This window comes from Echeneis naucrates, chromosome 6, assembly GCF_900963305.1.
Source record: "Echeneis naucrates chromosome 6, fEcheNa1.1, whole genome shotgun sequence".
Classification (NCBI taxonomy): Eukaryota; Metazoa; Chordata; class Actinopteri; order Carangiformes; family Echeneidae; genus Echeneis; species Echeneis naucrates.
In genome coordinates this window covers 13091788-13117942 of record NC_042516.1, presented here as the reverse complement: position 1 = coordinate 13117942, position 26155 = coordinate 13091788, and the positions used below count along the sequence as shown (strand labels likewise).

At 43.9% G+C, this 26155-nt stretch overlaps 2 protein-coding genes across 2 annotated transcripts; both read left to right on the top strand.

The window, feature by feature from the left end:
- Positions 1-1498: 1498 nt before the first annotated feature.
- Positions 1499-9699, top strand: LOC115045136 (IgGFc-binding protein-like). The gene is made up of 14 exons (XM_029504655.1): positions 1499-1526; positions 3230-3791; positions 3916-4115; positions 4297-4432; positions 4550-4875; positions 4977-5556; positions 5672-6264; positions 6350-6917; positions 7199-7746; positions 7828-8371; positions 8453-8652; positions 8755-9126; positions 9205-9476; positions 9562-9699. Exons 2-14 carry the CDS (start codon positions 3356-3358, stop codon positions 9575-9577), a joined length of 4791 nt encoding a protein of 1596 aa, XP_029360515.1. The 5' UTR covers positions 1499-1526; positions 3230-3355; the 3' UTR covers positions 9578-9699.
- A 3418-nt stretch (positions 9700-13117) lies between these two features.
- fcgbp (Fc gamma binding protein) lies at positions 13118-25845 on the top strand. Its single transcript, XM_029503772.1, has 21 exons — positions 13118-14309; positions 14476-14732; positions 14920-15499; positions 15599-16197; positions 16291-16858; positions 17028-17293; positions 17401-17742; positions 17925-18498; positions 18655-18854; positions 19107-19248; positions 19405-19733; positions 19842-20421; positions 20515-21113; positions 21441-22008; positions 22113-22711; positions 22813-23380; positions 23464-23663; positions 23771-24151; positions 24262-24548; positions 25393-25437; positions 25676-25845. Exons 1-20 carry the CDS (start codon positions 13118-13120, stop codon positions 25400-25402), a joined length of 8841 nt encoding a protein of 2946 aa, XP_029359632.1. The 3' UTR covers positions 25403-25437; positions 25676-25845.
- Positions 25846-26155: the final 310 nt, after the last annotated feature.

The following is a 26155-nucleotide window of genomic DNA, read 5'->3' as shown; positions in this document are numbered from 1 at the left end:
GCATTTAAAAACAGTGACTCACTGTCTTCTGTAGATTGGAGAGACACTGTAGGCTGAGGGATGCTTGCAGCAATGCAACTACTCTGCCACCATGTGCTATGAACCAAGCTCTTGCCCTGAAGGAAAGAGCTGCGCCCTTAATACCTGGGGCTGTGTAAGGAAAGGTAGGCCCAGCTGGTTCTGCTGGGTTATCTGACATTTCCTCACAGGCTAACTGTTTTTCCACTCATTTGCACCATGCAAGATTCACTGGTGTCATGTTGTTGAATTTCGTCGCTCTGTACTGTGAAGGGGCTTGCAAAATGGCCTTTAAAAGAAACAAAGCTGTTTATCTGTCCTGGCATTTTACCTGAAATGCGATTAACACCGCTCCCTTTTGAAGTCATTGTGCTTCTGTTCCTCTCTGCCTTCACCATTGCCTCAGAATATTAATACTGCTTGTCAATCAAATAGCCATGTACTTTTTTTTTTTTTTTTTTTTTCCCCCCCCTCTTAACTTCATCTTCATGGAAGCCTGACACTTGAAACAGACTTAAAGAAAGATTTAGTGCTGTCATAAGGCTTATGAGAACAGAATGTGTACCTTCACTCGTTTGCTTAATCTACATGCTTAATTCACAGCAAGTGTTTTGTACTTGCTGGTGTGTTGGCTGTAGGAATTGACAGCTATTTCACACCAACCACCTGCTTTATTTAATTTTATTCATTTAGTTTATGATAAAATTTGTAAGCATAGAGACTTGTGGTAACAGTAGCCAGTTACTCTACTCCTACAATTTAAGCAATGTTTTAAAATGGCAACTTGTGATTTTTTTTTTTTTTTTTTTTCCTTCCCCCCCAAGAGTGTATTTTTGGATTATGATAGACCAATGTCTGCATCTGTAAATGTTTGGCTGAATAACTAAAAATTCATGAAATTTTATCCTCAAATTCCTCCAACAGCTATCTCCTGTCCAGCAAATAGCCATTTTGAGACCTGTGGCACAGCCTGTCCTGTGACCTGTGAGAACCTGTTTATTTCAAGACCTTGCACCCTGGCATGTGTGCAAACCTGTGAGTGCGACTCAGGATATGTCTGGGATGGTGACAGCTGTGTCCTCTTGTCCCAGTGTGGCTGCATTCACAATGGCCTCCGTTACAACAGCAACCAGACCTTCTGGGCTGATGAGGGATGCACAGAACGATGCTTCTGTGATCCTCTCACACGCCAGACGCAGTGCCATTTGGCTTCATGCAGCACTGATGAATATTGCGGTCTTCAAGATGGAGTCAGAAGCTGTGTGCAGCTCCCCCACCAGACATGTATCTACAGTGGGCACCATGTGTTCACCTTTGACCATTACACCTATGACCTGTATGGCACCTGTCAGCACTTATTATTGGGCCTGTATGAACAAAAACCAGGACTTGATGGTGTTCAGGTTCTCGTACAGACGGATGGACACCTGGAGTCGGAACTTAATGTCCTGATCAATGTGAGTGGTGTGCTGGTGAGGCTGAAGAGCAAAAACGCTGAGAGTGTTGAGGTGAGTGCCAGTATTCTGTTTTTGATCACTTAAAAATGGAGCCTTTACTTTCAACGTGTTGCCCTGTCCCTCCCCCCTACAGGTTGATGGTGTCAAAAGGCACCTGCCATATCACATAAGCCCCACCGCACTAGCTTTTTCTTCAGGGTTGCACGCCTACATCTACACAGATATGGGATTTCAACTTAGCCTCAGCGTAGAGGGCATAGTTAGCATTACCCTCTCCAATAAATATGCGAATGCAACTTGTGGACTGTGCGGTAACTTCAACTCTGATCCAGCTGATGACTTCACAGCAAATGGCACAAAGGGGCCTCGTGGCTCTGAGTGTTTTGGAGCAGCTTGGAGAAGGGCGGAGAATCCGTGGTGTGTGGAGGGATGTCTAGGCGGAAGTTGTCCAAAATGTTCACCTGGGTATCTGGCCCTATTCTCTGGCCCAGAGGCTTGTGGAAAAATTCTGGAAGTTAATGGACCATTCAAACACTGTCATGGCAAAGTGGACCCCTCCAGCTTTTACAAGCACTGCGTCAGTGACCTGTGTCTTCATGGAGGTCTCCAGCTTGCACTGTGTCGCTCTCTGGCCGAATATACTGCTGTCTGCCTTTCCCACAAGGCCACAGTTTCTGCTTGGAGGACTCATGAATTTTGCTGTGAGTGTTAATGCACTGCTAACTCTGTTGTGCAAGTGAATTAAATGAATATTGTTTACAGTTGTATTTGGAGTCCAGCATCATAGCCCACTAAATGAATTTTCAGATGCTTATGCATGAACCCAACATTTCATTCAACTTAGTGTTTATCACGTATTTTAAGCAGTTGCTTGGTGGTACTTAATGGAAAGTTTTGTTTTTGTTTTTTTTTTTTTGGTGAGTGCAATTTTGACCAGTGTGACTTGACATTGAAGCCACAAGCTTTAAGATGCTATTAAACCACTAGATGGTACTAATGCATAACTGGTCAACTTTGACATTAGTTTGATTTATTTATTTTTTTTCTTCCCCCCTGCCTTGTATGACTGCCTTGTTTCTCTACAGACTTGTCCTGTCCCCCCAGTACCAGTTACAATGCAAGTTATGCCTCTGTTCACCTCTGCCTTGGCTGGCAGAATAAAACGATTGAGATGCAGCTGAACACTTGGGGAAACTGCTTGTGTGACGCAGGTTTGGTTCACAGTGGCAGCCTCTGTGTTTATCCAGAAGATTGTGGCTGCTTTCACCACGGAGAGTACCTCAGGGCAGGACAGGAGGTGTCTACGTGTGAACAAAGCTGTTTATGTCATGCAGGGGGACACATGACATGTCATAATGTCTCCTGTGGAGAGGATGAAGACTGTAAGCTTATTAAGAGTGTTCAAGGTTGCCATACCAAACCCAAAGTGGCACACTGCTCTGTTGATGGATCCCACTACACCACATTTGATGGGCAGGCATTTGAGTTTCATGGTTCATGTAACTACACTCTAGTGCAGACATGCTCTCTCAGGAAACGGGATGTGGAGTCTGTTTTGATTGCTGCACAGGGCAGCCACATCTACCTTCAAGTTGATAAATTATATTTTAGTTTGTCTATGGCTTTTCTTGGAAAAATTCAGGTACTAACTTCAAAACATTCAACTTGACTTAATGTTCATCTGTATTTTATTTTATTTTTTTAACAGTATACTTGTACTGTGAGAAGTTTTAAAAGTGAATTGTCTTTCACAGGTAAACGGTGTTTACGAGAATCTGCCTTTCTCCCAGAACAATGTCACTGCACGGGAGAAAAATGGATGGCTCACCATCCAGACCCAACAGTCAATTGAACTAATTTCAGACCTGCAAAACCACATTATGGTCAAGCTCCCCAGCAATTACCAACAAATTACCTGTGGCCTCTGTGGAAACTATAACAATGATCCTACAGATGACCTGCAGCTGCCCAATGGCACTGTGATCACAGATGTTGATGTTTTTGGACCATCGTGGAAGTTGTGTGGTGTTGACTCATCTTGCAGTAATGAATGTGACAGCAGCTGTCAACTCTGTCAGTTCCCTGAGCCAGCGTATACTTCCGAGCTGTACTGTGGCCTCCTCACCAACCCAAAAGGACCATTCTCCTCTTGTCACAACTTGGTGTACCCACAGAAATACTATTCACTCTGCATGAAAAATCTCTGTCTAGCAAACGGACAGCGCAGGGCGCTATGTGATGCGCTCTGGGCATATGAGGCAGAGTGTAAGGAAGCAGGAGGCATGGCTGACAGCTGGACCAATGCCACCAACTGTGGTAAGTTTTAAGAGCTTGGTATATTTAACAAATGGAAATATTCAAATGGAATATATTATAATACTTGTGATTACACCCTCCCTTTTTTTTTTTTTTTTTTTTTTTCTTTTCCCTCTTTAAACAGCTTATCAGTGTCCTCAATTCAGCCACTACAGCCCGTGTGCCAATGCTTGCTCCTCTTTATGTCCTGAGATGAAGCAGGCAGTGCAGTGCCCCGAAGAATGTGAGGAAGGATGCCAGTGTGATAGCGGCCACCTTTATGATGGCCATGCCTGTGTACCAGAAAAGCAGTGCGGCTGCATGCAGGATGGGAGGAGGTTTATGGTCAGAAAAAACAGATGTTTGCAGTTTAGTAAAAAAGTGATTCTTGGACTTGTAGCACATATGTTGGCAATAATGACATTAAAGGATGTTCAGTTAGTTTCTCTCCAGTAAAGGCACTTTCTGACAAAATGTAGTATTGAATGAATATATTTTTTATTTTATTTTTTTTTTTAAATAACAGGCCTCTGAAAGTAAACTTCTCCAAAACTGCACTGTTAACTGCACCTGCAGGCCTCCTCTTGTGTGTGAGCAATACTCATGTCCTCCACTGCATAGTTGCATAGTCTTGGATGGAGTCGTGACCTGCCACAGGAATGGTAAGCATTTACACAAACATCTCAGATACTGAGGTGAGCTGAGGCTTTTTTTTTTTTTTTTTTCCTTCCCTTCCTCCCCCTGTTGTTCAAACTATAAACTTTGTTTTTCCTGAACAGACGAAAACCTAGATGCTTGTGAGAGCAAATGTGATGAATCAGAGGAATGTTCTCTGAGCAACGGTGTGCCTGTCTGTAAGAGCCGCCGGGGTCTGTGCTGGGCCTGGGGTCGGCAGCACTACCACACCTTTGATGGGCTTAGCTATGACTTCCATGGTACCTGTACCTACCTGCTTGCAGCCAGCAAAGCACTGGCATGGGATCTGGCACCCTTTAGTGTGTCCAAGTATGAATTCCAAGGTGGCAAAGCTCTGTCTTCTACACCGGTGGTGACGATCCATGCTTATGGGCTCATCATCCAGCTCGACAGTGTAGATAGCATACATGTAAGTAATTATTTTTTGTTATTTAATTTTAAGTAAAGGGGAAACTGCAGCTCAGTTTTTTGTTTTTTTTGGACTCATGAATCTCCCCTTTTTATTTTCAGGTTAATGGTCAGCTGGCTTACATTCCTGTTATTCTATTGGGGGGTAAGGTTGAGGTCTCGTACCTGAGAGGCAATACTGTCCTGAAAACTGACTTTGGTATGCGAGTAGTCTACAGCTGGAGCTCCACTGTTGTTGTTGCACTGGACGAACACTACAAAGGAGAAGTGTATGGGCTTTGTGGCAATTTTAACAGTGATGCTCAGGATGAATATAATGTAACTGGACCTGGTTCCCCTCCTATAAAGACAAACGTGGAGCTTGCTGAGCATTACAAGGTTTCTGATGGGTACCCTCACCCATATAACTGTTGCACTGGCTGTAAACTAGATGAAGGGACCTTGCTATCAGATCCTGTGTCGGACATCTCTACTTACAAGAGGCAGTGTGCTGTGGTCATTAATCAGGACGGACCTTTGGCCCACTGCCATAGTCATGTCAAGCCACATTCCTTCTATTACAGTTGTATAGTCGATCACATGCTTAACAGACTCTCAAATGTTGCTGTTGATGAGGCAGTGAAGTCTTATTCCATAGTTTGTGAAGAATCTGAGGATGGCTACAATAGAGAATTTCTAGATGGCAAGTAGACTTCTGAGAGTGGAGTAATTCAATGTTTGAATATCTAGCAATATTAGTCCACAAGAACTCTTTAAATAACGTGCCTTTCTTTATATATATTTTTTTTCTCCCCCAGATGTGTTTTGTCCTCCAAACAGCCACTACAAAACCTGTGGCTCAGCTTGCCCTCCATCCTGTGAATTTAATGCCCCCATCTGTAGTAAGATCTGCGTTCAGGGCTGCTTCTGTAATCCCGGCTTCATCAGGAGTTCAGAGGGGTGTGTGCGTCCTCATCAGTGTGGCTGCACAGACTTTAGAGGAAAATACCACAGACTTAACTCAACTTTCTGGATCTCGGATAACTGTGGTCAACGCTGTACCTGTGGACCAGCTGCTGGGGAGGTCCACTGCCATCCAGACCAGTGCCCCAAAGGAATGGAGTGCAAGCAGCTACATCACAGAAGTGTGTGTCTCCCTGAAAAATCTAAAAATTGCACCATTATTACTGGGCTACACTTTATAACCTTTGATGGACATATTTTTGACTTCAGAGACAGTTGTGCATATACATTAGTTCAAACTATGTCCAATGTAATTGGATTGACTACCTTCAGTATCACCATATCGGATGCAAGTTGCTACAAAAGGCTTTTTCATAGCCTCACCGTCACACTATCAGTCTATGGTATAGAAGTGATGGTAAGAAAAGATGACCCAGAGAAGGTTTTGGTAAGTACTATGTAAGATGTTGTGGACAGACTTGAAAATAAACCACCAAAAGTAATCCTTATCCTATGTCTATTTTTACCGACAGGTGGATGGACTGTTTAAATCCTTACCATATTCTCACCAGACGGGCCATATAAGTGTCTATCCCACACCTTCGTCACTTGTCATTCACACTGATGTGGGATTAGAGCTGATCATCTATAGGAGTGGTACTTTAACGGTTATACTCCCCAACAGTTACAGCTCTTTTGTGGCTGGGCTTTGTGGGAATGTCAATGGTGAACCTCATGATGACCAAGTGATGCCCAGTGACACATTTGACCAAAATGATCTTGGGTTTGTCCATAGTTGGAGGATTCAGGAAGCAGAGGCTTGCAGGTCCAACTGTTCCTCTGAACAGAAGCATTGTCATGTGGCATCACAGAGGCTCTACGAAGGCTCAGATTTTTGTGGGGTGTTACTAAATGAGCTCGGACCTTTCGCCGACTGTGCCTCGGTCTTGGATCCGAAGCCTTACTTTCACATCTGTGTAGCAGATTGCTGCTCTTTTGACGGACACTACTCAGCACTCTGCAATTCCATTGCCTCTTTCGCAGCCGCCTGTCAGGCAGCACAACTACCTGTCAGACACTGGAGGAGTGACACTTTCTGTGGTGAGCGCACAATTCAGGTTCTTGAGTTGAATTTTATTTGCTGTTATCACAGTAAATGCCTCAGGCACTGACTCAAAGAACAAATTTTTAACACATAAAAAAACATTTTCAAATGGCTGGTGTTTCCAGTCTATCTAGTCTTGCACTAAGAGTTTACAGCATGAAGTCAGTGGATGTTAGAGTACAGGGACCAAAGTATGTTGACTGTGTTTAGTAAGAATGACTCTTTGTTAGAAATATGACTGAGTTGAAGTAAGACTTGCTTATCCTCTCCTCCTCAGGCATGACATGCCCGAAGAATAGCCACTACGAGCTGTGTGGACCTCGGTGTCCTGTTCAGTGTGCTGAGCTGTCCTCTCCAGCCAACTGTAGTGGAGGTTGTGAGGAGGGCTGCCAATGTGACCCTGGCTACATCCTAAGTGGTGGCACCTGTGTGCTGGTTTCTGACTGCGGTTGCATGCATGAGGGGGAGTATCACCCTGCTGGCCCCTTCTATGCTGAGAAAAGCTGTCAAAAGTGCAACTGTAAAAAAGAAATGACCTGCAGCCCCATGGAGAACTGTTCATTAAAGGGTGGCATCATCTTTCAGTACGGCGTATGCCAAGTGTTTGCTGGCTTTGGCTACATCACTTTCGATGGTGTTATTCTGCCTCATTATGGTGCTTGTACCTATGTAGTGTCAGCTCTCTCCTCTAAAGTCATACATGACTACTCTCTTCTACTTAGCTTTAAAAAAACCAGTAATGGCACTTTCAGAATGAGCAAACTGCAATTTCATTTGCTTTCATTGGAAGTTTCTGTTGACCCTGAAACTCTATGGAAAATACAAGTAAGTTCTGCAGTCTCTGCAGCATTTCAACACAAATCAATAGTTGAGAAAAATGATTTAACTGAACTCTGCTATTTTCAGGTTAATGGAGAAGACCGTGTTGTGCCTTTTGAAAATGGAGAGGTCAAAGCATACCAAGACGGTAACAGGCTGGTACTCATCACATCATCTGGTGTAAAAGTTGACTTGTCCTCTACCCAGTACCTCAGACTGACTGTACCTCAAGTATATGATGCCTCAGCTTCAGGTCTCTGTGGGAACTTCAATGGGGACAAGAATGATGACTTGAAACTGAGGAATGGTCATCTAACAGAAAGCTTTGCAGACCTCCTGCAGAGCTGGGCAACTGGACAACTTTGCACTGACATTTGTGGAGAAGAGTGTCACAAGTGCAATCTGTTTCCACATGAAAGCGCACTCTGTGATGTTCTGCTGGAGAGTCACATTGACTTTAAGCATTGCCTGAACAGTGGTATAGAGCGTGACACTTACAGAGTCATGTGTGTCAAGGCAGTTTGTGCTGGGGCAGGGCAAATGGCTGCTTGTTTGGCCCTGGAAGCCTATTCTGCATCCTGCCAGGCTAAAGGAATATCAGTAAAGCCATGGAGAGCAAACACTCCCTGCAGTAAGTGAATAACTTTAATGCACTGCATTTAACATTTGAGTTCTGACACTAAAATAACCACCATGTCTTTAATACCACCAGCTCTTCCATGTCCTGATCACAGTAGCCCAAGGGAGTGTGTTGACTCTGCCTCAAATTCATGCCCTGCACTGCTCCAGCCTGGTTCTTCAGCAGCTAGCTGCTCAGAAGGCTGCCAGTGCAACTATGGCAGGGTGTTTGATGGGACCCAGTGTGTCCCTTACAGTCAGTGTGGGTGTGCCCTCAAGGATGTTTATATTAAGGTAAATGGACAAGTTTAATGCTGTAATGAAATGCTACATGCATGAAGAATACATTTCATTTAGTCTGAGCTAATGTGCAGAATTTCTCTCTTCTCCTCTCAGATGGGCGAGCAACTATACACGAAGGACTGCACCCATATCTGCTGGTGCCACAGAGTGGGTGGGGTGATATGTGAGGAGGCAGTTTGCAGCCCAGGGCAGCAGTGTGCGCTGAGGAATGGGTCCTGGGGCTGTTACGATGCACCTGAAGTCTGTAAACTCTGGGACAGCCTCCAACTCTCCACACTAAGTGGGCAGCATGTGAGCTTGGAGCCCGAGTTATCTTACAGTCTGATGTCCCTCTGTGATGAGGCCAGTGTCCAGTGGTTTAGCCTGGTCTCCTGTCATTGTGACGGCAGCTCTTCCCGGCCTGTCACTGTGATTCAGATCCTCATGCATGGATTGTCACTTACCATACATGAAGGCAGGGTGAAGGTATAACTCCACTATTGCTTTTGACTGAAACCTTTTCAGCTTTTCCAGTGTTGGTCCTGACTCCGTTTCTCCCCACAGGTGAATGGACACTTTGTTTCCCTTCCTTACACCTTCTCATCAGGAGTGTCCCTGTCAGCTGGAGTCAACAAGGACAAGTCAGAGGTCACAGTGATCTTTAGGAGGGATGCTGGGATGGATTCAGAGCTGGAGATTGAGATTGGGGTTACTATGGTTACAATGAAGGCCAGTCTCTGGTACTCAGGCAAATTGTGCGGTCTCTGTGGGAACCTCAATGACCTCCACTCATACAGATCAGTCAAGCCATGGATTCTCCATGACTTCGCTGGCTGGTAAGTAATCCTCACAACAGTATAGTACAAGCATTCACAAATTACTGTTTAAAACTGAAGTCAGTAAATATTTTCTCTTTTACAGTGGCGCCATTGGATAACACCCATTTTAATGTCCCCTGTAATTTTTTTTTTAAATACATAATACAAGAAATACAAATGTTGTCCAGTCTGTCATTTGAATTTGATATGCTTTTCTCATTTCTCACATTTTACATGCACGTCTTATCAGTTAACTTTTTTTTTTTTTTTTTTTTTTTTAAAACAAGTTAGTATTACGTTCCAATAGCAACAAGGGCAAAGCTTAAACTAAATCCACAATGTGTACTATAACTAAAGGAGGCTTACTCAGGCCGCACCCAAGAGCTTCATTCCATAAAATATTTGAGGGATCAATGTTTATTTTCCCACTGTTGCAGCTTGTACATATACATGGGTCAGATACAAAACCAATAGAAACCTTCTTCTGTCACTTGACAAATGTGATCAGTTTTATGGTGCCAACTCACTTTTGTTAAATCGACAAAGGGAGCATTGAAGCAAGGATTGGCCTCTGTGCCATGTGACTGATTAAATTTCCAGTACTAAATTTGCAAGGAGCACGCTAAAGGTAGAGTAAAGAGTACACATGCGAAATGAGCATACAGTCTCATTTACATGTGACACTTTCTAGACTATACTTGCCTAAATTTATTTCTACTGTATAGTAAAAATCTAGAGAGAAATGTGTTGTATTAGACCAGTGAATGCATTTATACATATATAAAATGCATTTGAAGTCCACAAATCTTGTTACAATCCTAAAAACCCAGCCCCATTCTCAAACTGGACTGATTTCTGTTCAGACTCTTGGGTAACTATGATAAGTTACATGTTTGGTCTTATCACATTCTTGCCTTGCCCACTCAAAAATGGATAATATTATTTGGTTACACCAGAACATATAATGTGGGTAAATAATCAAATCATAATCAAACATGTGTGGCATTGTACATCTAATGACTATGGAATTTTATTTTCCAAGATAAGTACAAAAAAGATTGTGCTATAAACATGACAAAATCCAGTCATACTGGGGTTAATGCATTAATATATTATTGAAATTGCTGTTTTTAGTATTTCAAATGTAAATTCTTAATCTAAAGGGAGGGAAAATACTTTATGGTCTCTACAGATGGTAATTAAGTATTATCCATACCTAAGATGCAGGTGTGGAATTAATTTTCTCTTGTTACTGTAATTGAGTAGCATTTCTGTGTAACTTGTACTTTTTTGAGTAATTAAAAAAAATCAGTAATTTTGCCTTTCCTTCAGTATACTTTCTTCTGAATATTGTGCTTCGCTACATTTGAAATAACTGCCGTTACCGAGTAAAAATAAGCCAATGAAATAAAATCTCTACAGCTTGCGCACCAGAATTGAGACGTGTCTGTCAACCTCGGAAGAGGTGTCAAGGTTATTAGTTTGGCTAAAATAAGTCCACAAAAATGTTGTCACTGCCCTTGGTTAGCCGGATATTAAAATGAGCTGGAGCTAGCATCCTAAGCTTGTCAGTAAATAGTGTAACAATAGGCTAACGAGCAAGGGGTCCACTTCAGGATACCTCAGTGAAGACCTAACCCTTTACTAATGCATCCACTTCACTCTAATCTCTTGCAGATCTGTGGAAAACACACAGCTATTACGGTAATTTTGCCTATTCTGTTTTATTATTCCTGCTTATTGGGGTTGGATAAATTGAGGCTGACTGGAATGGCATGACTTGAGGAGTCTGTGTCTGCCATGTGTTTAAACTCATAATCGTACCAAACGAAGCCGGATAGCCTCTGGTAACTTGGAAAACCAGCTCCTAGTGCAACGGATCAAAAGGTTCAGAAAGTGAAGTGTGATAGAAATGTTAAAACATTTTTGTCAAACAAAATTACTGCTTTATATCTACATCTGTTTACAAATCAAATTTTCTATACATTGTCAGAGAAATGTGTTTATGTTTTATACAGATGAATCAAATCTATTAATGACACAATAAAACATCCATCAGTTAAAAAGTAAGTAGTTTTTGAGAAGAGTACTTTCTACTTTTGCTTAATTATTTTTTTTAGCACCAGTACTTTTACTTGTTCTTCAGTACAAATTGTGTACTCTTTACTAAAATGCATCTTCTTCACAAAAAGGGATGACTGAGAACACCATACAAGGATTCTCATGAAACTCCAGTGAAATGAGGATATGAATTTCACTGGGTGTGCTGGTTTTGGATCTCACACCTATGTCAACATATGGCAAGACCGCCTTGGCACTGCCAAGTTCTGCCTTAGTTTGTTTTAGAGGAAGGGTATTACCTGTTGCACATTTATGATTTTGATTGGCTGTGCCTCTTCCATTAGAGCATATAAAAGGAAGGAGCTGTAAAAAAACAACAAAAACCTCATTCAATTTTTGTTAGGTAAGTACTGTTCACTCTGAGACTATTTATGTTGATTCCTTTGGAGAAATGTTGCTTTTGTATAACCTAAAGAAATGTGACTGTTTCTAAAACTAAAACAGGACTTTCTGTCTTTCAGCCATGGGTTCTCTCTTGCTGCTTTGTGCTCTGGGGGCAACACTCAGTTGTAAGTATATGTTTTCATATTTGACTGTGGCAGGCAAGAGTTTCAATTAAAGTCTGTTTCAACCAGATGTCTGTGTTCAAGCAACTAGACAGAAAATCTTTCTTTTCTTTAATTTCTATCAGAAACGCTGGCCATCATCAATGACTATTAAACGTGACAAAACCTGATAAATCACAGCACTGTTCCTCAGAGCCTGGCTCAAAATTCCCCAGCAGGACACAAAGCAAAGTGAACCCTCTGTTTGGAGAAATTAATCCAGGTTGTCAAGCCCCTCAGTTGGGAGCATTGTTGTGCAGCCATACCAGGTGGTTTTGTGAGTGAAGCAGAATATTAAACAGGTGAAGAATTTCAGAGTGCTGCACATAAAGGATAGACATCTAAATTGAAAATTGCTTTTGTTGGGAATTGCATTTACCTTCAGCTGCTATTGAGTTGCAACTCTTATACTAAATGGGAGAAACAGGAATGTAATCTAAATCCCCCAGGCCCTGACTGAGCCTAGAAAATGTTCTTTTCACAGAATAGGCACAGATATTGATAATATTTCCATTATGCAATTATATTGTCTGCGAAAGTGACTTATTGAGTGCTGCTGAGAAGCAGTCAAGTGACTATTCCTCCGTCTAAATCTCTCACAATGGTTATCAAGGAAAAAAAGCAATCCATCCATTACAGACTAGCATTCATTCATCCCAGCTTTTTAACTTTGAAATGAATGTATTTTTCAGTCCCTTCCACTGTGGTGTCACATTGTTTCTTTGTGCTGTGGATGCGATCCAAGAAGTATCAAGCCAAGTTTGTGTTTCCTGTCTGCGAATCCTTTGATAGCCTTGGCACAAATAGTCCCATTAATTTCCTAATGCTGTTTTTGACACTTTCTCTCCATATACAGGATTTATGAAATACAATTTTGTATCTGACTACTTCACTCGAGGTAACTCTTGTTTTGACATGCTTTTCTCACTCTTGCCCATTCTTTCAGGTCTCTCTAGTGCTGGAGGGGCAGGAACAGAGTTTGCCCTTTCGTTCATGCAAAACTATGCCCCACGGTACGATACTCCTCGCTTTCAGCTCTACATCAGCGCTCTTCAGTCCGCTGCGAAAGTGACAGTGGAAGTGAGCTCCTTAAACTTCAAGCAAGAGAAAACCCTAGAAGCAGGAGAAGGGGTCACTGTCAGTCTCCCTAGCAATGTTGAAATGTATGGTAGTGTGAGGTCTCCCAACACAGTGCGTGTTGAAGCCTCTGCAGATGTGACTGTAACCTCCTTCAGCTACAAGCTGTACACAGCTGACACCTCTGTGGTGTATCCCACCACTGACTGGGGTACAGACTATTTCATCCTTACCCCTGCTGGGTCTCCCTATGGCTCCTATAAAGAGTTCTCTGTGACCAATGGAAAACAGATCAATAAAGTAGAGATTTTCCCGCAAGGCTCAATCAACTTCCAGGGTCGTGTCTATGGGAGGGGCAGCCACATGGTAATAGATCTCCAGTCGTATGAGACTGTCCAGCTCCAGAGCAGATATGACCTCTCCAGTACCAGAGTTGCCTCTCAGCACCCTGTTGCTGTTTTCACGGGTCACACTTGCACTTGGCGCTTCTCGAAATGTAACCATGTTTACGAGCAGCTACTGCCAGTGAGCAGTTGGGGATCCAGCTTCATTGTGCCTCCCCTGAAATTTCAGAAGAAATTTGATAGCCTGTACCTCCAGGCCTCCCAACCCACCCGGGTTACTGTTCAACATGGAAACAGAAAAGATTCTTTGAGTTTGAAGAGGGGGCAGACAGTCGAGATCAACCATCGTAGTGAGACATTGTCCATTCAGGCTGATCATGGCATCCAGGTCCTCCTGCTCTTCAACGGCGTTGCTTTTGGCTGGTACCAATTCTATGACCCTTTCTTGATGAACATCCTGCCTACAGACCGATTCTGTTCCTCTTACTCACTAGAGGTTCTTGATAACTTTGAAAACAAAGCCCTGATTGTTGCGCACACAAGTGCAGTGGCAGAGCTCCGTTTTGATGGTATGAACTTACCCCGTAATGTTCAGTGGAAAGAGGCTGCAGGGACTGATTTTTCTTGGGCAGAGATGTCCTACAAGCGAACCTCTGGCAACAACAAACACATTGTATCCAGCTCTAGTTCTCCCTTTGCGGTCTACAGTATAGGAGTTAGCCAGATGAATGGTTATGGCGCCCCAGCACAATGTATAAAGCCAGGTAAATATTACTCTTCATCATTTGGGCAAAAAAAAGTAAAAAGATGCGGACATTAACTTTATATTATTTGTCTTTCTAGTATCTTTGTCATGTAGCAGTTTCACTTGCAGTGCTAATGAGGTATGTCAGATGAAGGGAAGATATCCTTCCTGCGTCCCCAAACCAGTGGAAAACAAGTCTGGTATCTGCTGGGCCATGGGAGATCCTCATTACCATACCTTTGACGGACGACATTATAACTTCATGGGCACCTGCACATACGTCGTTGCTATAAACTGTGCAAAGGATAATCTGCCAGCCTTTGAGATCCTTGCCCAGAATGAGAACAGGGGAAGCCCTAGGGTGTCTTATGTCGCCCTGGTCACAGTGAAAGTGTATGACATCACCATCACAGTCGTTCGATCAGAAAGAGGTCGTGTGAGGGTAAGGATTTCTATTTATCCTTTCAAGTATTGTTATTTAATATGTAAATGCTTTTAATTAAATTGAAAGTAATGTCTAATTCAATGTATAATGATCATTAGTTTTAATAGTTTGTTTGCAATGCACACATTGAAATACATTTGAATATAATGCCCCCTTGAAATGTTTTCTATTTTCTTTTGTGCAGATTGACAACACTCTCTGGAGTTTGCCAGTAGCCTTGAACAATGACAAGCTAATGATGTTTCAGAGCGGTCGCTCTGTGGTCATTCAGACTGATTTTGGCCTCACTGTCAGCTATGACTGGGAACACTATCTCGTGGTCACTTTGTCCGGCAGTTTCGCTGGTAAGACTTGTGGTCTCTGTGGCAACTTCAATGGCAACCCCAATGATGATTTCACCACTCCCTCCGGCACCCAGGCAGATGGGCCTGTGGCCTTTGGCAGCAGCTGGAAGGTTCCCGGGCTGGTGAAAGATGCTGTCTGCAGAGATGATTGTGTGGGTGATTGTGAGCGCTGTGAACACAGCCTGATGAAAATGTGGGAGGGTGATTTGTTTTGTGGGCTCATTACACTTGTAGTAAATGGGCCATTCAGTAAATGCCACGCCATCATTGATCCACAAGCTTACCTGGAGAACTGTAAATATGATGTATGCATGGGAGGTGGCCTTCGATATTTCCTCTGCAGGGCGCTGGAGGCTTACACTGAATCCTGCCAACTTGCTGGAATCCAAGTTCACGACTGGAGAAAGATGGCAAATTGCCGTAAGTAATATCAGCTAATTTTATCACTACTGTAATGTGTTTCTCTCATTATTGATCAAAGGCATTTATCTCAGTCTATTCTTGCTCCTCTCCTTACAGCTGCTAAATGTCCAGCCAACAGCCACTATGAGCTCTGTGGTAATGCCTGTCCAGCTACTTGTTCTGACCTGAATGCTCCATCCAAATGCAAACGCGCCTGTGTGGAGACCTGTATGTGTAACACAGGTTTTGTTTTGAGCGGAGGTCGTTGTGTGCCCGCCGCCGAATGTGGTTGTACCTACGAGGGTCGGTACATCCCTGCTGGGGAGTCATTCTGGGCAAACCAAGGCTGTCAGAAGTGGTGTAAATGTGTTGCTGGGAGCAGACAGGTGGAGTGTCAGAATAAAGGCTGTGGGGCAGGGCAGGAGTGCCGTGTAGTTGAGGGCATAAAAAAGTGCCAGGCCCTTTCCCATAGCACCTGCCAGGCCACAGGTGACCCCCATTACATGACTTTTGACAAGAGGAGGTTTGACTTCCAGGGAACATGTGTCTACCAACTAACTGCTCTCTGCTCCAACAACCCGGAGCTGGTGCCTTTTGAAGTGCTGGTGCAGAATGATCACAGGGGCAGCAAGGTGGTCTCCTACACCAAATTAGTGGAGGTCAAGGTGTATTCTCTCAGCGTTGTGATTACAAGGACACACAAGGGCCTGATTATGGTACAAATATAATCTTTATTATATGCAACTTTCATTCCCTTCATTATTTGGACCTGTCCTCATCAAAATAACCACAACCATACTCTCCTCCAGGTGAATAATGAGCTGGTGAACCTTCCTGTGACTCTGGCTGGAGGGCAGGTATCTGTGTATAAGAATGGCTGGTATGCTGTTGTCAAGACTAACTTTGGCCTCAAAGTCTTCTTCAACTGGGAAAGCGCAGTGTTTGTAACACTTCCAAGCAACTACATGGGAGCTGTCTGCGGACTTTGTGGAAACTACAATGGCAAATCTCAAGATGACCTGATTCCAAAGAACGGCAACAGACCCGTCTCACCAGAGGTCTTTGGCGCCAGTTGGCGTGTGGCCGAGATCCCAGGCTGTGTCGAAGGTTGTAAAGGGGCGTGTCCTGACTGTGACATCACCCAGAAGGTTCAGTATGAAAAAAGAGATTTCTGTGGTATACTGAGAGACGCCAGTGGGCCTTTCCGTGATTGCATTGCTAAGGTGGACCCAGCTGGTTACTTTGAAGACTGTGTTTATGATGTTTGCCTGTATAAAGGCAGAAAAGATGTGCTGTGTCAGGCTATTACTGCATACACGTCGGCCTGCCAAGATGTTGGGGCCAAGGTGTACAGCTGGAGAACCAGTCAGTTCTGTGGTGAGAAACACATTCACATTACAATCATTTACATAACAGGCAAAGTAAGAATGCTGTTTTTTGATTGTTTTGTTTGTTTTGTAATAATTCAGTACTTTAATAGTGTCAAGTTAATAAAAAAAAAAATAAAAAATTATTCACACCTTTTTTTGATGTCTTTTGTATCCAGCAGTGAAATGTCCACTCAACAGCCACTATGAAGTTTGTCCAAATGGCTGCCCTGCCACCTGTGAAAGTCTGGCCCCCCCTCAAGGCTGTGAGGCTGATTGTAAGGAGGGCTGTTCCTGTAATGAAGGCTACATCCTCAGTGGAGATACCTGTGTTCCCTTCTCACAGTGCGGCTGCCTCTACAATGACCAGTACTACCGCATCAATCAGGTGTTTTACCCCAGTGGCCAATGCCAGGAGGAGTGCAAATGCACACAAGATGGAGAGGTAATTTATAATTAAGTGACCAATAATGATAGTCGTCAGTATAAACTTGTAATATGGCATATCTGTTTTAGGAGTTTAAGTCTCTGTTTTCTCAACTCTTTTGTCAGGTTGAGTGTAAGAAGTTCTCCTGTGGCCCTAATGAGAAGTGTAAAGTAGAAAATGGCATTCAGAAATGTCACCCTGTTGGTAAAGGTGTGTGCCATGCATCTGGTGACCCCCACTACCAGTCTTTTGATGGGCGATTATTCGATTTCCAGGGTACCTGCACCTACACACTCTCTAAGAGCTGTGGGCTGACAGGCAGTCACCTGGTGGCTTTCTCTGTGGAGGTGGAAAACGTGCAGTGGAACCAGATCATGAACAGCAAAGTGGTATCTGTCACTAAGCTGGTTGCTGTGGAGGTCTACGGCTTCACTCTCATCCTGAGGAACAACATGTTTGGAGTCCTGGTGAATATGTCTCTTATTTTTTAACCTGATCTTTATTTGGAATGCAATGATATATTCTTTTTTTGTTTGTTTTATGTAATGGCAGATGTTAGCAAACCTTCAGGATTTAAAAGTAGTTTGGCAAATATTTTAGCATTAATACATCCCTTAAATGTGATTTCTGCCTTTTCTTTTATTTTCAGGTAAATAGAGTGTTTCATAACCTTCCCCTGAATCTTGATGATGGAGCTGTGCTGGTCTACCAAGAAGGCAACCATTATGCTATTGCAACAAATTTTGGACTGCTTGTAACTTATGACCTGGTCTACCATGTCACGGTGACAGTACCTGCCAATTACCGTGAAAAGGTCTGTGGCCTGTGTGGTAACTTTAACGGTAACCAAAAAGACGACTTCCAAATGCCCAACCACCAGGTCACTGACAACGTGAATGTGTTTGGAAAGTCATGGATGCTCACCATCTCTGGTGTGGTGTGTGAAAATGGCTGTGAAGGCAATAACTGTCCTAATTGTGACCCAGCCCGCAAAGCTGTGTTTTCAAAGTCCACTTACTGTGGGATTGTTATGGCACCCAAAGGTCCCTTTGCGGTCTGCCATAGTAAACTGGACCCTAAGCCATACTTTGATGACTGCGTGTTTGATGTGTGTGCTTCCAATGGAGATGGAAAGGTGCTGTGCAACAGCATTGCAGCTTACGCCTTTAACTGTCACATGGCAGGAGTGGAAGTGAAAAACTGGAGAACGGCTTCATTCTGTCGTGAGTGATTAACCTTTTTCTGTATCCTGCAGATAAAGCTTTTATTTTTATCTATCATATTAATCATGTGAACATTACACCAAAGTTTATGCCCTTCTTTAAAATATTTTAATATATATACACTTATATACAGTGATTTGTGATGATTGATTTCAGCCATGAAGTGTCCAGCCAACAGTCACTATGAGGTGTGTGCAGATGCCTGCTCTGCATCCTGCCCAGGCCTCACAGAGATAGTACAGTGCTCCACCAGCTGTACAGAAGGCTGTGAGTGTGATGATGGCTTCTTATTCAATGGACAGATTTGTGTTAAGGAGACTGAGTGTGGCTGCTATGACCATGGAAAAACATACAGGGTAAAGTTCATCTCTGTACATTTTATCCTCAGTCATGTAAAACAGAGAGCTTTTGAGTGTTTTTAAAAAAGCTGTCTACTGCAGCGCTCGTGTTGTCATTCATGACTTCTGATGATTTCTGATGAAATGAGATGAGATTCACATAGATTATTTTCTATTATTCTTGAAGCAGGAATAGCATGCATCTTTGTTGAACCTGTTATTTCAACTATGTTATCCCCCCTCATGTGATGAACCTTCTCTGTTCCCCAGCCTAGTGAGGTTGTGTATCAGGGAGACTGTAACACAAAGTGCACCTGTAATCCAGCAACAGGCCTCATCTGTCAAAAGCACACCTGTCCTCAAAGCACAAAATGCATGATCAGGAAAGGAAAGCGAGCGTGCTACAATATAGGCAAGACAAATGACTCTATTTATTTATTCAACTTTATCTATTTTTAACTTAATTAACTGTTTAATCTAAACAATCTCTCAAACAAATCAGCAATACATCTCAATTTAGTATTCATTCAAATCGCAACTATCCAAATTCTTTGTCCATCTGGCGTAGATCCCTGCAAGGACGCCAATTGTCGTGTCAAGGAGACATGCCATGTTGAGAAAGATGAAGCTGTGTGCATCCCCACCTACTCAGGCATCTGCTGGGCCTGGGGCGACCCCCACTACCACACGTTTGACGGCTACAACTACAACTTCCAAGGCACCTGCAAGTACGTCATCTCTAAGACCTGCGGAAATCTGGACGGTCTGGTGCCATTTTCAATCTCAGAGAGAAATGACAACCGAGGAAGCACTGCCGTTTCATATGTCAGGGAGGTATATGTGTCTGTGTATGGCTACACCATCATCATGGGCAAGAACCAAATTGGTCGAGTCATGGTAAGGTTTTTGTTAATTGTCTTATGTGTTTGACCTGTGGTATTTCAGTGTTTGCTTTTAACTTGTTTATTGAGTTTTTGTATTATAATTATTATTATTGTTATATAGGTGGATGGGGAAATGCTGAATATTCCAGTGCAACTAGGTGATGGGGAAGTGTCAGTGCATCAATCTGGTCACACCGCAGTGCTCTACACAAACTTTGGCCTGTTTGTCAGTTATGACTGGAACTGGGAACTCGTCATTAAGCTACCCAGCAGCTACTTTGGCAGTGTCTGTGGTCTGTGTGGTAACTTCAATGGCAACAGTTTTGATGAGCTTCAGAATCCTGCTGGAAAAGCTGTCTCATCAGTGATAGAGTGGGGAAAGAGCTGGCAAACGCCTGACCAGGACAAGGATCATCCTTGCTGGGACACATGCCAGAAAAACTGTCCTACCTGTGATGGTAACGAGGTTAAACTCTACGAGACTGAGGCGTTCTGTGGGGCTCTCACAGCTAAGACCAACGGTGTGTTCCAGAAATGTCATGAAAAATTCGACCCCAAGGCTTTCATGAACAACTGTGTGTATGATGTATGTCAGAATAAGGGAGACAAGAGGATGCTGTGCCAGGCATTGGCCTCCTACAGTAAGCTGTGTCGTGAGGAAGGGATAGTAATCAAAGGCTGGAGAAAAAAGTTTGGCTGTCGTGAGTATTTGTGAAAGCTGTATATTTGTTCAATGTCAAAATCAATGATTTAGCGTCTTTGGCTAATGCTATTGAAATTCAATTTCTACCCAGCAATGAACTGTCAGCGTCACAGCCACTATGAAGAGTGTACCACCCCGTGCCAACCTTCCTGCCCCTTCCCTGAACAAAAGCAGGCCTGCAACGGTGCCTGTGTTGAGGCCTGCGTTTGTGATGCAGGTTATGTTCTCAGTGCTGGTGTCTGTGTGCCTGCGAAAACATGTGGCTGCTCATATCAGGGTCGCTATTACAGGCCAGGCCAGCACTTCTGGGCCGATGAGGCTTGTACACGCCTATGCGTGTGTGAGGCGGCCCTGGCCATGGTGACGTGCCACGAGGCATCCTGTTCTGCCAACGAAAAGTGCGCCATGGAGAATGGCGAGCGTGCCTGTCGATCCATCAGCTATGCCACATGCACAGCCTCGGGTGACCCACACTACCGCACTTTCGATGGCCGCAGGTATGACTTCCAGGGAACATGTGTATATCAGCTGGTGGGGCTGTGCTCTCAGAAGCCTGGGCTAGAGCCATTCAAGGTGACTGTGCAGAACAACCACCGTGGGAGCAAAGCTGTCTCTTACACAAGGACGGTCACGATTTCCATATATGGGATCACCCTCACCATCAGCAGAGAATACCCCTACATGGTCATGGTAAGTGTGGATAATCTGAAGCATATAAACTGATTTGAAAAAAGATTAAAGTAATGGAAGATTTGGTTGTTTTTTTTTTTTGTGTGTGCGTGTGTATGTGTGTGAAATGGAACGTAGCATATTGTCACAGTACAGAAAACAAAAACAGGACAGATATTCTAAGCCTCATACAAATTAGTGGATGATCTGATGATGCCTACTGTCATTGTGCCAATTCTGACATCCCTTATCCCAATAGATTTGATTGCATATTAAGGAAAACAGAATCATTACATTTTTAATCTCCTAAAAATATTCCCCCCTCCCTCCCTTGTTTTCGCTCCTCAGCTGAACGGGCAGCTTGCTTTGTTGCCATTGGATTACGACAATAAGCTGATGGTGCTTCTCAGCGGCTGGACAGCTGTTGTGGAGACGGTTGCTGGTATTACTGTGACCTTTGACTGGCGGAGCGTGGTGAGCATTACTCTGCCAAGCAAGTACCAGGGTGCAGTCTGCGGTCTGTGTGGCAACTACAATGGAAATGGTAAGGATGACATGACCATGCGAAATGGCCAGACCGCCCCTGATGGAGGCAGGCTGGGGGAGAGCTGGCAGGTGGCCTCCGTAGCAGGCTGTTCATCGGCCTGCCAGGGGGTGTGGTGCCAGGCCTGTTCAGACTCCCAGAAGAAAGAGTACCAAGCCCAGAAATACTGTGGTATCATAGTGGACAAGGCAGGGCCTTTCAGAGATTGTCACAGACACGTGGACCCTGCTCCTTACCTGGAGGACTGTGTGTATGATGCCTGTCAATATCGTGGTCACCATGGATCAGTCTGTGACGCAGTAGGAGTGTATGTCTCCGCCTGTCAGAGCCGAGGAGTCACCATCTACTCCTGGAGAACAGATACCTTCTGTCGTGAGTTTGTGCTCGTATTTTTGTTTTATTTTTTCATATTTCAAATCACTTATTTCACAGTATATCTTCCATCTTTTTCCTGCTCTTCTGATCCTATCTCACAGCAATGGTGTGTCCAGCTCACAGCCATTATACCGTGTGTGCCACGGGTTGCCCAGACAGCTGCGCCAGCTTAACCTCCCACACTGTCTGTCACAGGCATTGTGCCGAAGCCTGCGAGTGTGACGAAGGCTACCTGCTGAATGGGGGTACCTGCGCGCCTGTGAGAGAATGTGGCTGCACGTACAGCGGCCACTACTACAGGAAAGGCGACATTTTCTACCCAGAAAACGAGTGCATAGAGAGATGCATCTGTGGAGAGAATGGTGCAGTGTCCTGCCAGAAGGCCAAGTGCCGTCCGGGAGAAATCTGTAAGCTTGCAAATGGAGTGAAAAGCTGCCACCCTGAGGGGCAAGGCAAGTGTGTCGCTTCTGGTGACCCTCATTACATTTCCTTTGATGGACGGAGGTTTGATTTTCAGGGAACGTGTGTCTATGTATTGGCCAAGGTTTGCAGTGATGACAATGGCCAGCTGACACCCTTCACTATAACTCAGGGGAATGAGAAGTATGGAAACGGAAAAGTGGCTGTTACCAAGTCGGTCACAGTAACAGTCTATGGTTTTGTCATTTATATCCAGCAGGGACAGCCATGGGAAGTTATTGTGAGTTCAGAAGCTTCACTTCTGCGTTTACATTTCTACATGCATGTGCATTTTTAACAAAAATGTCTTACTGTGGTTCAACCTCTTCTTTCTTTGCTCAGGTCAATGATGAACTCCTAAACATTCCTCTCTCCCTGAGCGATGGGCGTCTCAGAGTCACACAACAGGGGCACAACATAATTGTCCAAACAGACTTCGGGCTGGCAGTCCTCTATGACACTACCTATTATGTTGAGGTGATTGTTCCTTCTACGTACCAGGGTAGGATGTGCGGTCTCTGTGGCAACTACAACAAGAACGGTGCAGATGACTTCATACTTCCTGGAGGAAAAATAGCAAACAATGTTGATGACTTTGGGAAGGCGTGGGTTGTGGACCTGCCTGGTAACATTTGTGGCGGCTGTGGAGGACAATGCCCGTTATGTGAGCAGGCCAAGGCTACACTGTATGGAAAAACCGACTCCTGCGGTATCATAAGTGCACCAAATGGGCCTTTCAAAGCCTGCCACAGTGAACTTGACCCAGCGGTGTATGTGTCTAATTGTGTGTTTGATGTGTGTGCTGTGGATGGCAACAAAGATACTCTGTGCAACAGTGTACAGGCCTATGCTCTGGCCTGCCAAAGTGCAGGTGTTCAAATCCAGCCCTGGAGGAGCAGCTCTTTCTGCCGTAAGTTACACACCACTCTGTATTGATTTTCTAATATTTCAGGGCCAAGCAGAAAATCTCACAAATATCTTATTCTCTTGAAGCTCCTTCCTGTCCTCCGCACAGTCACTATGAGGTTTGTGCTGACACCTGCGGTGGAACATGTGCCAGTTTTATTTACCCGTTATCCTGCTCTGAAAGCTGTTTTGAAGGATGCCAATGTGATGCTGGCTTTGTATCTGATGGCATCCAATGCGCTCCCTTGGACAAGTGCGGATGTGTGTATGATGGCAGATATCTGATGGTAAGAATGTGCTGAGGCTCTTTTGTTGTCATACATAGTGACTGTAATTAAAATTAGTCATGAAAAAAGAAGCCAATATAATATAGCTAAACGTTTCCATTTTGCAGGTGGGCCAATCAGTGGTGGACAAAGACTGTAAATCCAAGTGTGTGTGTCATGCCTCTGGTCTGGTGAAGTGTGAAAAGCAATCTTGCACCAATGAGGAGGTCTGTAATGTGAGAGATGGAGTCAGAGGTTGCCAGGTCAAACAGGGCCAGTGCAGAGTCAGTCAGGTTGGCCACCTTAGCTCCTTTGATGGCATGTCGGGAGCCATAGGAGCTCAAGGGGCATTTGAAGTGGCATCTCTGTGTGATGAGACCGCTGAGCTGTGGTTCCGTGTGGTTGTGGACGTCAGAGTCTGCAGTAAAGGCGCACACCCCACTGCTGCCACTGTGTACATGTTCTTCAAGGAAACCACTGTTGCAGTCAACAGCGACCACACGACCTGGGTGAGAGGAGCTTCAAACCGTGACAGGGCTCATTTTGATGGAAGTTCTTTTTCCATAGGTCTCAATTCACTTTCTATTTCCCTTTCCTTCCTCGTCTTCATGTCACTCAGGTAAATGGCAGGAAGGTCTCTCTTCCCAGCAGAGTGGTGAGTGATGTATCTGTTAAAATCTCAGAGAAGACTGTGATCATCGAGAGGGGGTCTGCTGTGAGGGTCACCTACTCAGCCTCACAGGAGGTCAGCATTCTTGTCCACAACAGCCTGTCTGGAAAAATGTGTGGCGCCTGTGGCAACTACAATAACAACTCCAAAGATGATATGACGACTGCAGATGGGAAAATTGCCACTGATGTGTCTGAGGTTTTTGGATCCTGGCGCGCCGGGGACTTTTCTAGATGGTGAGTATATGAAAGCTGCACGGCATAAATGCAACAAGTGATGATACAGTGCAGCACTTTGAGCTATGATGATATTCCTTTTGCTACAATACATGCTAGCAGGTTAACTTCAGTTATTTTAAGAGAAGAGCAACTTTGCCTGCTCATCTACGCTTTTAACCTATAATTGTATTTAGAATAGAAGTTCCAGTCGCCAACTCCATCCTGCCCTTTACTGTGCAAACTGCAAACTTCATTTGACCACTGAAATAATCAAGTACAGATCACTGAGAGATGGCACGTTGCTATGACCATTCAACCGCTTATTCTCTTAACAGCAAGAACTAAACAAGGACTCCACAGAGCCCTTTTAAAGGAATGAGAGTGTGGATTTTAATTGCATTTGATCCAATTTAATTAAGAAATGCCAGAGAATCCCCTATGGTAATTACTGATTAAAAGGCAGGTGAGGCTGACAGGCATGGCCATCAAAAGCTACCAAGCTTGCAATCCAATCACTGCTTGTCATCCAAGGACACTTAAGACTCATCTGGGTGCAATATTAATTTGAGCGCTCATCTTTAGTTCTGTGTTCTAGCCTTAAGTCAGTCCCTTAGAGAATTAAGTTTTGTGCATCTGCCTTTCTTTTCTCCATTCAAGCTAGGTGCCTGGGATTTTTTTCAACCCCAGACCTAAACATTCAGGATGATCCTCCTCAGAGTCAGCTCTGCTCTTGAGTGTTTGCATTTACCTTTAAAACACAATGTTCAGCGGTGTTGCTTGTAATCTTTGTTGTGCCTCGGTGAACATGTCTTTACCTTGCTTCAGTGCCCTTTGAGTGCATTTCTTCCCTTTCTCTTTTCAGTGGCCTGTAGAGATGTTGGCTCTGTAAAAAGCATCTGTTATTGAGGTAAAAAAAAAAAAAAAAAGACATTATTTTCTCTCCATCCTGTGAACCAGTGTTTTCCCATGACAGAAACAGCTGTGAAATGTTGTTTTACATCCCGGATTGTTTCCCCTCCACCATTAAACTGGATGATAAAGGATATGAATTTGTTCTGATGAAGTTGACTGTTTACATTCAGCCTTACTTTTCGCACTTTTCCACTTCCTCTTGATTTGATGAAATGGTTTTCGGTTGTTCACAGGGCGTCTAGTCTGCCAGACAATTGTCTCGAGTTAGAGACAAACTCAGCTCATTCTTGATCAACATCTCCATCTACTGGAGAAAGAAATCACAGCCTGCTCAGCTTTTCACCACAGGCTGAGAGCAAGGAAGCGCCTCATCTTTTAACTGTCATAGTTTACCTGTATTAAAAACGCCTGTATGTTCCAGACAATGGGTTTCTTTGGCTCTATCGACTAGTAAACACTTATTCATCTAAATGTGTGTTTGTGATTATTCCAAGAAAAAGTAGAGCGCTGTTTCTGTTCAGCCAATTAGAAATGCATGACTCTCATGAGTCTTGGTGACTGTGAGGCCTCTGCCGGGGAGAGAAACTTTTGCAGAAGCTGATGTTTTGATAAGATAACTGCTCTAAAGACCCTTATCTTGGACTGGGGGGTAGATCCACTGTTTTAAGTCAGGAAACCTGCATTCACCACAGACACTGAATCCAGCCGGCCCT